Source organism: Filicampus tigris, chromosome 13, assembly GCF_054856515.1.
Source record: "Filicampus tigris isolate MCC_2025a chromosome 13, RoL_Ftig_1.0, whole genome shotgun sequence".
NCBI classification, from domain to species: domain Eukaryota; kingdom Metazoa; phylum Chordata; class Actinopteri; order Syngnathiformes; family Syngnathidae; genus Filicampus; species Filicampus tigris.
Window position 1 is genome coordinate 15215691 of NC_141229.1, and position 12085 is coordinate 15227775.

General features: G+C 40.7%; 1 protein-coding gene across 2 annotated transcripts; it reads right to left on the minus strand.

Annotated features, from left to right (window-relative positions):
• Window positions 1-2444: 2444 nt before the first annotated feature.
• bsdc1 (BSD domain containing 1) lies at window positions 2445-11803 on the minus strand. 2 transcript variants are annotated; one of them, XM_086050229.1, is made up of 12 exons: window positions 11697-11797; window positions 11071-11125; window positions 9937-10101; window positions 9347-9463; window positions 8183-8350; window positions 6444-6498; window positions 5033-5148; window positions 4860-4928; window positions 3869-3956; window positions 3292-3762; window positions 3023-3126; window positions 2445-2939 (listed from the first exon to the last, which is right to left on the minus strand). In XM_086050229.1, the coding sequence occupies exons 1-12, from the start codon at window positions 11705-11707 to the stop codon at window positions 2910-2912; spliced, it is 1449 nt and encodes a 482-aa protein (XP_085906355.1). In that variant the 5' UTR covers window positions 11708-11797; the 3' UTR covers window positions 2445-2909. The 2 variants fall into 2 exon arrangements, with proteins under 2 accessions (XP_085906355.1, XP_085906356.1); XM_086050230.1 differs by lacking the exon at window positions 9937-10101 and having other exon boundaries at window positions 11697-11803.
• Between the last annotated feature and the right edge of the window lie 282 nt (window positions 11804-12085).

Genomic DNA, 12085 nt, shown 5'->3' on the forward strand with positions numbered 1-12085 from the left:
GGATATAAAAAGTCCACACACTACTGTTCAAATGCCAGTTTTGTGTGCGTGCGTGCGTGCGTGCGTGCGTGCATGTGTGCATGCGCGTGTGGAAAAAAAATGAGTCCAAGACGAATATTTTAAAAAATCGAATCATTTTACCAGAAGGTTTTGGTTTGACATGGTATTTGCTGGAATAATTCTCCCCAACTCTTCTAAGGCCCACTTCCAGCTAAAGCAAACTGCACAAGGCATGATGCTACCACCACTATTCGTTATTGTAGATATGGTGTTCTTTTGGTGATGAGCAGTGTTGTGTGACCGTGAAACATTATGGCCAAAAGTTCGATCTTGGTATCCTAACATATTTTCCACAGTTGAGGGATTTTGTCATGTCTGTTAAACCAAGGCTGAATTTTCAGAGGGACTTTAAACTGTGGCAGTTGTGTGCTGACATCTATTTGACATGAGTTTGAATGTGATTGGTGAATTCTGAACACTGCCACATCCATAAGAGGGTGTGTAGAGTTTTGCAAACATATTTTAGTTGTTTAAAGATGCCTGTTGCATTGAAGCAAAAAAACAATCTTGCAATATCTAAAAGTATATACCTTTAGATGATCCCTTTGGACATAAAAAAAAAAAACATAAGTGGCAGTTAAGAGTGGAATAACGGGTCTTGGTGATTAATGCGGGAAGATAACGGGAAAAGGTGAATTATTTGTACATTGATGAGTAATTGGATCCTAGATCTGTATCCAACATTCGCTCTGTACACTTATAATAATTTGGCACAAAACCCAAGCATCCTTGTTGACTATGAGTAAGACTCATAACTAAGCATTATAGTCTTTATAAAAGTAGTCTCTAAATACACCACGCTTTTTAACATTATTTTATTATCAATGTCCGGTATGTAGATATCCTGCTTTATACGATTTTGTTCTGCATAGTCCTGCTGAGCTGCTTAGAATATGGATGAGGAAAGAACTTTGGTGTGAATGGCAACTTCCTGTACATCTCTTATACAGTACCATAATTGAAAATACCAACCCCCCCCCCCCCCCCACTAATTACAGTGAATTTTTGGTCATCTCCGCTTGTTCCTCTTTAACCAAAACAACAACAACAAAGGGCATGTGGATGGTGCAATAAAAGTGAAACTCAGTACACCATGAAACTTTTAATGGCAAGAACAGTTGAGAATTTATACTAAACGTAACACAACATAAAAATAATGTGACAGCTTTAAAATGGAAAAACTGAAATTGTGCTGAAGTGTTATCCAAATATAAGTCTCACAGACCGAGTCAATAACAGATGTTCAACACACTGTCCAATCACATAACTTCAGAGGAATACAATATTTTGCATCATGTTAAATTGCAGACATGAAATCCAAAAGGCTTGATAGGAATTTCTGTGTATCACTTTATTCTTCATTTCAATCCTCAGATCCATCCATCCATCCATTCTCTATACCACTCACTAGGGCCACTGGTGAGATGGAGCCTATCCAAGATGACTTTGGACAAGAGACTGGCCTGAACTGGTTGTCAGAAAACTGCAGGACACATACAAACAAACAAATAAAGACAATTTAGAGTCTTCAATTTGCCTATATGCATGTTTTTGACATGTGAGAGGAAGCCGGAGCACCGGGAGATACCCCACGCAAGTACGGGGAGAACATGCAAACTCCACAAAGGGCGGCAGGAGCCCAGATTTGAACACCCAATATTAGCCCTGTGCAGCAGAAGTGCTAACCCTCGGCCATCCCGTCAGATGCTGCACAGAAGATAAACCAAAGGAGCATGCATGCATTGCTGTAGCGTGCAGTTGCTTTATTAGATGAGCCACCTGTGAAATTACAATTATTCTAAGCATAACAGCTGCAGCTATTAGAAGCATCCCTCTACTAGAGTAAGACAGTCATTTTCTCAAAAATAATGGAATATGTTAGGCAAGACAAGGCCTAACATTTTTTTTAGGACTGTGTCAAATGGGGGTTGAGCCCTTGCACCCAAACTTAACTATCTCATCACCAAAAGAACACCCCACAGTAAAATGTGGTGGCAGCATCATGCTGTGCGGATGTTTTCAGCAGTCACTGGGAAACTGCTCCGAATCCAGAGAAAGCTGGTTGGTGCTAAATCAGTAATATTGTGAGCAAAACCTAGACCGATACAGGTAAGTGACCGTCAAACTTGGAATAGAGACTTCTCAAAAACGACTTCCAGTCATGATTACCACAAAAGGACCTCTGCAAAGTATTGCACTGACTGTAGGGGGGTGAATAGTTAAGCGCATTCCAATTTTACGTTTTTACTTTAAAAATTAAGGAAAAATAAATCATTTAACTTTGAGGTTGTATTGTAATAAAAAGTGGGCAAAGGTGCAAAACTTCTGCTAGGGGATGCATGTATTTGCATAAAAAGCAAGAAAAATAAAGGCAGGCAAGTGTGTAGGCTTAATAATTGCTCTTTAATAATAATCAAAAATTACTGCGAGAGTATTTTATCTTACAACAGTGAAAAGCAGCACTTAAGCAATTTTTTGCCTACGGTTGAGCCAGCAAAAACATACATGATGAACTAATGGTATAAAGAGGAAAGAAAAGGGAGGAGTTCCTCCATTGTTGTGAGAGAAAATATTGATTATAACCTCCTATTTACTAGTGTCATTTGCTCTGCATTCCGAAGGAACTCCAAGAAATAGTCAGGGCCTGTGTTATGTCACGTCGGCTGGCTAACGCCTACTTTAATCTTGTCTCCCTTTAGAACAGGTTTGCCATACTGGTCCTAAACCTGCTGGAAAATCTCCAACTGACAATTATGACAAGGTGACAGTGTGGACAAAGGTTTAACGCATGGTTCATCTGCAGAGAACTAGCTTGGATGGCAGGGACATGGTTGGTGCTGCAGGGTCTCTCATTCCCAGTTCTCCCAGTCTTCTTCCAACTTGTTTGAACAAAGGGAAAAAACACTCATAAGTATGCCACCAATTCATTAATTAAGTACTGTAGATTGAGAAAAAGACAAACCTCTCCAGAAGCTTCAATTTTAGAGAGCGCCATTTGAACTTCTTCTTCTGTCATGTCGAGATCAAAGTCTTTCTCCCAGTCCTCGCTCACATCAGTACTTGAACCTGGTGGAGATGAGAGGAATTACAGCCTTCAACTTTCTGTCCATTTAGCAGTTCCATCTTTTAAAACAGATTTAGCAGAACATGTATCACTATGAACCGGAGAGTGAACAGTAAATGTTCTATGACTACAATAAAATAAAAAGACATAACCAGAAGGGAACGTACCTTTTTTGCCATTGTTAGAAGGCGTAGACTTGCCACTGTCAGAGTTCAGCTCAAACACTCTTAGGTCATGGGGTCCTTCTTCCTTTGCAGCCTCTACTTTTTGGGTCCGTGGTGTCACTCTATCCACAGAGACCTCTGGCTGGGTTCCAGTTTCCATTGGTGCCTCGGGAGCCGAGTCACAAGCCTGCTCAGTCTTGTGCGCGTTTGGCATCTTGTCTACATCGTCCACAGTGACCTCGGTCAGCTTCTTTGCCAACTCGGTGACAACGGCCTCAGGCTGCAACACCTGCTGCGTTGGCAGACTGACGCTGTCGCTGCTAAATGAGAGGGTAGCATCACGTTCTTCGCTGGCCGAAAGTGTTGTACTACTCAGCTGCGTGTTTGCTAAGGGCGTCATCTCCTGTGTTGAGCTTGTATCCAATTGGGGCGTGAAGTTGAGATGGGATGAGGACGTGGTACCAAGAAAGTCATCTAACACAAAACAGGAAACCCATTAAGGTAGTGTAAGTGAGTCGAGTTTCAAAGGGAGTGTGAGTCTAGTTTCAAAATGAAGTCAGTAAGTTGTTGCTAGCAATACCCTCCTCCTCCTCTTCCTCCCAGCCAAGGGTCTCAGCGTGGGAAGTCTGTTCTGCCCTCTGCTTCAGAACCACTCGCCGTGCCTCCTCCTGATAATGCAGAACAGTACAAAAACAAGAAATGTTTTATTTGCAACAAATGTAACCATTCCGCTAAAGGGATTAAAACCTTACTTACAATTTATACTAAAACATTACTTACAATTTATACGGAACATATTCTATTGCATTTCACTGGCGTCTTGCATTCAATTGTCGGGTTGCATGTTAAAGCTTAGCATAAACTTAGCTTAGCATAGCTTGCTCTATCGACACATCGCTAAGCAGTGATCAAATGTGAGTGTAAAGTTATGTGATTATTGTGGGACAAGAGCTAAAAAATAAAGAGAAGGCGAGCATGATCGTCTTGGCTGGATCCTTTTTTTCTTTTTTTCTTTTTTTTTTTTAACTGGAGCAGCATAAATGGCCGCAAGAGATACTTGACTCAGCAGCAGCATAAGACCAGACCATGACTGACCAATGAAAATTGTCCTGTTTTCCGGACAAGATGCTACTTTTTTTCCCCAAACTTTGGACCCTGCGGCTTTTAATATAGGTACAAATTTTTTTCATGGCTAAATTTAGCTGTTGCGGCTTTTAATTAAGTGCGTTTTGCAGCCCGGAAATTACGGTAATAAAAATAAAATAAGGTTTAATTTTAAGTGTGTATAGTTGTAAAATACATCAACTTTGGCAAACGTAAGTGTTATTTGGAGATGTATGTTTATCGCTGTATCACGATTTATTTATTAATTTAGGCAACTGAAAGCACGACAGGGCATCAACAAGGGGGATTACTGAATGTCTCAAAAGTTAGCAAAGTTCTCATATTCAAACTAGGCAGCAGGGGGCACCAAAGACAATGAAACAAGTTTCACGCTAGGCAATGGGCCTGAAAACATGCTAACCTTACATACTTAAAGATGCGTACTGTGTACAGAAGCATGCGTTCACCTGTTCAAGCTGGAATACTTTGTAGAAGTATCTCTGCCAGAACTCTGAATGGGCAACCGCTGCTGGAACCTTTAATAAAATATATATTTTTTTTTAAAAAAGCAAAAATAAACACATCTCATGAATGTTTTTATTAAAACAAACTACTGGCAGCAGCGCAAAAGTAAACGTACCATTTTTGTGTAAAGTGCTCGTATTGAGGGGCTGCTAACCAATAGCTCAGAGATCTCTCCTTTCTTATCCTCCATACTGAAGTTGGATAGCCAGTTGTCAAATTGCTCTGGGGGCCCTGGAGGGAAACAAGTTTAAAGTACAGTGCAATAACACATATGAACAAGTGTGAAAGCAACTATTAGCATAGAATTAGGATAACTAAACATCCCATTGATCTAGTCTTCTACCAACCAAGTGGCTTAATGGCAGACAATAACAAGTACACCGACTCTGAAATGCTATTGTTAAAACATGTTTGAAGTTGTCTATATTCAAAAGAGGGCATATTTCAACTCACATAAAATGCACATAAAGGAGTATACCATTCACATGATATGGATGAAAACATCCCCAAATTAAAGCCGAGTCTGCACTTAAAGCAATTGTTTCATTTCAAATCCATTGTGGTGTTGTACAGAGCTGGAAGGCTGAAAATTGTGTCAATGTCCAAAAATGTATGGACCTGGCTGTAGCTCAAGCAGGACCACACTTTCTTCACATATTGTTTGTGATAAATTCATGTCAGCTATGTTACTATCCTTAGGTAAAAGATTTAAGTCAATGCTATGCTAGTAAAAAAAAAAAAAAAAAAAGTTAAGGGGTAACCTCTTTGTAGATTATCATTTTACAAACAATCTGGTTTAAAATGACATTTTGGGATGAATATTGCTTGGGGTTCATGAAATGTGCTTCTGTTCACAAAGTGTCTTTGCATCAACACAAAAACTCAGATGAGTGCTTTGTCTCACACACTGCATAAACATCATTCACTGTGTGCATCTCATATTTCAGATATCTTTGGAGTTTTGTTGCCGTTAAATAGGCCTCAGTATGGCTACCAAGATTGAGCAAGTAACTGCTATTAGGAAACCCTAGAAAAGTGTTGTGGCTCTGGCGTCGCCCAAACAGCTCTCGCTGTCGGGGCTGGGCGCTTGATGACACTTAAGTGTTTTTATTCAAATCTTTCTTCTGAAGAACTGTAAATGCTCTTCTTCGCAGTACAAGGAAGTTCTGTTTGTACGGGCCCAGAAATGGAGCGCTGAACAGTCACTGCTGGTGCAGCAAGAGACTGCTACAGAATGTCAATTTGTGTATTTAAAACGTGAACCCCCCCAATGCCAAAGAAAGATGACCCCCCCACCAGACCTGCTGCGTGGGCAGGTTGTCAGACCAAGGTGCAGCTGTTTAGCAAGATGCTTTTGGCTCAGTGTGCTCAGTAATTAGTGTTTTTAAGTGGGCTGGAACGTCAGTTCAATTTCAGTTCAATTCAGGCGTAAATGGATTTGATCAGAGTAAATTAAGTTATGATTATTAATTAAACTGCTAAGTCAAGGTACGACTGTATTTCAAATCTTTACTGGATGGTCTTACCATCTGGCTCATTGCAATATGTGGCGGGATCAGCCTGCAGACTGTAGAGCCGTGCCTGTAAGGACAAAAAAAATGCTTAATTGCGGTTGTTTTGTTCTAACAGTGGAAAGCGGTTTACGGAAAAGTTTACTTACACAATAAAAAGACACATATGCTTTTTCCCCCTCACCATCAGGCTAACTAAATAACTGACTGTTTTAGGTCAATTAGGATAACCCAAAGTAATTCAATTTGCTAAATACCATAAGGAGAAAATGAATTTTTCCAGACAATGTTTTCATTACTTTCTGCAAAGTCATAAGTTTGCATAAAGTAAGGCCCAAACTACACCCTACGGTTCTCAATGAACCGCCAGTTTCCTGCTAGTTTGGTCAAATCAATTAATCCGCAATGAATTGTGGGTAGCATGCCTCGGCTGAAGGTTCATTGATGACGGATCAGCCAAAGTGTAGAACAAGTGTGCAAAAGGGGCAGGACGGCAGAGCACTTTGGAGAATTGGGACACCCTACACCAGGGGTCACCAAGTCCGGTCCTCAAGGGCACCTATCCTGCATGTGTTCCATCTCTCCCTGCTGCAACACACCTGTTTCAAATGATCTGTATCGTTATCCGGCTCCTGAAAAGCTTGCTGATGACCTGATCATTTCAATCAGGTGTGTTGCAGCGGGGAGGGATGGAAAACATGCAGGATAGGTGCCCTTGAGGACCGGACTTGGTGACCCCTGCCCTACACACTCGCACCCTCAACGGGAACGCACAATTGAGGGGCACAAGGATGGAAGTGTGGGTATTATAAACAATTTGGAAAACTCCAGCTGACGATGTAATGTCTTTGGTAGCTTCTGATGATTTCATTACAATACAAAGTACAAAAGTAAAAGACCTAGTCAGAAAGCAGGCTGAAGCTGGTAAGACTGTGCCATTATCCACAATGAAACAAGTTCCTTTATGACATGGGCTGAAAGGCCACTTCCATGAAAAAGCCAAGATTACTCCAAAAGAAAGCATATAATAGTTTCCGAATGCACACGGGGACAAATACCTTCATTTTTGGACACGTCCTATGGTCTGTAGCAACTAAAATTGAAATGTTTAGCTATTTAAAAAGTTGCATCATGTTGTGGCGGGTTGTTTTGCCGCACTTTTGCACAACATATTGACTCATGAAGAAAGAACATTATGTGGACATACTGAAGCAGCACCGCAAGACATCAACCAGGAAGTTAAAGCTTGGGCACACATGGGTCTTCCAAATGGGCAATGACCCGAAGCACACCCATCACAAAGCCTTAATTTGAATGCTATTGAAAATTTATGGGCAGACCTCAAAAGGCATGTGCAGAGCAAGGTGGCCTACATCGGTTCTGTCAGGGGGAATGGGCCAACATTCCTGCCAGCTATGAGAGAAGCTTGTGCAGGGTATCAAAAAATGTATGACCCAAATCTTCCATTATTCTAGCATTGAGCAAATATGGTTATTGGTAACCCTAACTGACCTAAAACCAGAATAATTGAGTCTAACCATGTCAGACAGTGAAAGGGGAAAAGTGTCTTTTTGTATAACATATGCAAATTTCTAGTTTCAACAGTACTTCAACACAGGGTAAAACTAAATCTATATTGGTCAACAGTTTGGACAAATGTCAGTTTTGCAATTAACACAAGATGAGAGCAAAGTCTTTAAAATGGTGTTGAAACAATTCTGTTAACTGTCATAAAAAGTAAGATTAATGTCCACCTTCGAGCTGTCGTACACTTCTGTAGTTCCAGCTGGTGTTGCGACCAATGTGATAACATCGCAGTCAATGGTTTTATCAGGGGGTGGAGCGAGTGTGTCTGTTATGACTCCTAAGAAACTGGAGAGGCTCTTCTTCACCTTCTCTGTGGTCTCTGATGAGCTTTCAACCTAGAAAGTATCAGTCATTGCATTGAGAGTTAAGCATTTTTCTCAATCCAGACACCGCTCCAAAACACTGCATTTTCCGCAAAAGAAATAACGAGACAAAAATGTTGAGGTTATTCAAAGTACTGACAAAAAGACATAATAACCAGGGGTGCACATACGTGGTGCGCTGGGGCACATGAGGACTGTAAATTGAATATTGCGCTCAAGTTCAAGTCATCTCACTTTTGCGCACTAAGAATAGGTCAGACCAGCCTCAAATCAAAGTCAAGTCAGCCGCCACAATTGCTTCCAAGGGCCAACTTAAAAATAAAAACTAAGTAAGGCATTGATATCCATGAACAGTATTACTTGTCTTGATTTTATTTTGAAGTTGACCCTCACGACGCATTGCATAGTAGCCTATGAACAAGTGTTGATTAGCTTGACTAGGCTGGCTCCACTAACGGCTGCATTCGCAGTGAGATCATGGCCGAACGGCCCAACACAGGGAGGGCTGCCGGCAAGATTTTGATTATGTGCACCCCTGACAACTTTGTTTGCCATATGAGGTACAGATGCTAGGGCTGCACGATATCGGAAAAACATGAAATGTGCAATACGGTTGTTGAATAGTGCAATATTGATATTTGTTGCAATATTTAACATGTTCTGACTAGAAATTAAATTTTTATTATCCAATGACACTTTTTTTTCATGCGCAAAATAAAGTCTCAATGTATTCTTATCTAAGTAAATTCAATGACATTTTTTAAGTTATTTAGTACAGTATTAGTATTATTAATGCCCCTGTACTGTTCTCATTGGATGGCGATATGCATTTAAGGTTTCATCTGATTGGTCAAAGTCAGATAAAGGCATACAATTCCATATGAAAGTATTGATTTATTGCATATTTTTGCGATATATTCCACATGCCATTATCGCATTGACGATATTTTTGAGATATATTGTGCAGCACTAAAAGATGCAATGACACAAACGAAAGCAACGACTTACCGCGAGCTTGTTTTTGACAGCAGTGGCTGTGGCCACAATTGAACAGGCTGTGTCATGCTGCACTACTGTGGAGAACTCCGTCAAGTCTCGCTTAATAAACTCTAAGGCCTCAGATGACTGAAATGAAAATAAAGATATTACAATTGGAACAAAGATTCAGGCAGCCACAGTGGGATATCATGACGGTATTGCATTGAAAGTCGGCTTTTCATCCGCCGATTTATACGGATTATTGTGTTCAAGGTGACGGATGAAATGCAGCCTATCCAAGCCAACTTTAGATGTGAAGCCATCTAGACTGGACCAGTTGAGCACAGGGCAATACAGACCAACAACCTACCGTCCACACTCTCATTCATGCCTATGGGTAATTTTGAGTCTTGTATTAATATATCCATCCATCTATTATCTATACCGCTTGTCCTCACAACGGTCGCGGGCTTGCAGGAGCCTATCCCAGCTGTCTTCGAGCAGTAGGCGGGGTACACCCTGAATTGGTTGCCAGCCAATCGCGGGGCACATAGAGACAAACAAACATCCACAATCACAATCACACCTAGGGGCAATTTTAGAGTGTCCAATCAACTTACCATGCATGTTTTTGGAATGTGGGAGGAAACCGGAGTTCCCGGAGAAAACCCACGCAGGCACGGGGAGAACATGCAAACTCCACACAGGGAGGCCGGAGCTGGGATCGAACCCACAACCTCTGAACTGTGAGGTGGACGTGCTAACCAGTCGACCACCGTGCCGCCCTGTATTAATACAATACATCTTTATTTATATAGTGCTTTCACAAAAGCTGCAGCTGTAACAAAGCGCTTTACAGAATATTTAACATAAAACATCAATAATCGCACAAAACACGTAACATAAAAAAATCAACACTAATCCCATTGTAACAACTATTCCTACATACGCCCAGTGGATCAGAGACATCATGATCACAGCATGCATGACGTCACCCACGCCAACATCTCCACTGAAAAAAATGGGTCTGTGAAAAATGTTGCCCATTACAGGCGCAAAAAACACAAGAGCCCCGACGCTGTCAAGTGGCGGCAGTCGAATAGCGCAGACATTCCATCCCTTAAAATCAGTGCTGGTACACGCATGCTCCCGAAAAGGCGCAACCATTAAACACAGATCCTTCTCTTTTTGGGAATGTCAAGGACAAAACATTGGAAACACTCCACAGCAGGTCCACACGAAGGACAACCACCACATGACAAAAAAAAAAAAAAAGACCACAAAAAAAAACAACCAAAACAACGCATAACTCTTGGAGAGCTCTTCAAGTAGACTGCCAAGGGTGCCACATTGTAATATAAAGTAGTTTAAATATTATATTAGTGTTCGAAATGTGGAAGTCGATCTATCAGGACAACATTACTGGGGTCGGGTGGGAGTCACCTGCAAACTCAGCATGGAAAGGTCAAAGATTTGAACAGAGAACATTAGACATGCTTGCCAAAAGCACCACTGTGCTGTCTGTCTTGATAATATTGTGGGGGAAAAAACAGCTATAATGCATCGGTATTGGAGTAAGACAGCAATATTGCTGATGCACTTGTGAATAACCACAACCTGGATTCTGATGATATTTAATACTAAGTTGTAGACCCAATATAAACATTCAAGTAACATTAGTGGTAAAATGACATTTTATAAAACACATTTAGAGATGATGATGATGATGTTGAAGTGTATATATAAATGGTTACCTTGTCTTTGACGGCCTGAAAGCTTTGATGAAGCCAGCCTCCCCACCAGCTTTCTCTGTCAACGTATGCACAATAGATTCACGTTAGCTAAATACACGGCAGAAGCAAAATCTACATGTCCCTAGAATCACTTTCCTGCTGTTAAGTCATCGTAGATTGCCCATAGCCGTACTGAATCTGCTTCATCTTTCCCAGAAGCAGACGAATTGTCTAACGGTCGGTGACAGTTTGAGATTGGAGGCTAACAATCTAGCAAAACAAATGCTTCGCTGTACTCTATCATTCATATTTTGCAAAACTACTTGATTAGTTAAATAAATACGCCAGACGTTGAAATAAAGCACAATTCCATGTCATCGTTCGGTAAGTGGTGGTTAATGTTGCTTAAGAACAAAAACATTCAAGCTAAGCTAACATATGCTAGGCTATATTTTGTAAACAAACGCACTTCCTGTAATGATTTCGACCATTGCACAGAACAGCTGTTTGCGCACAGCACTTTCACGAAATAATAATAGCGGCACAAGATTACAAGTTGCAAGTACATTTACCACTCGTGTTCTCTAAAAATGATCATAGCTAAAACAACTTTTAAAAGTAAAACTACTACGTGAGTTCACACTCACCCTTCAGCCATCTTTAGGCGATGACATCATCATCAGTATTCTGAACTCTAACCCCAGTTACGTCAAAGCAATACACACGCGACGAAAACTGTTTATACCTGCCCTGACATCATCAAATATTAATATATACGTGAAAACATAACACTTTAATGATATATTTTGGTCACCTTTATCTTTTAAATTTATATTTACCGTGTATTCTGTTGTCGTCACATCACATTGTCTACGGCGGTCTAAGAAGAACAAATTTAAGCGACACTGTTTCAAATTGTGCGCCTGGGCAAATATAAATTACGTACTATAAGGGCGTTTGTATGCAGAATTGGCTGAATTAACTATCTAAATGGTATATTTATGGTTAACTTATTAAGATGGAACAATTAAGAGAC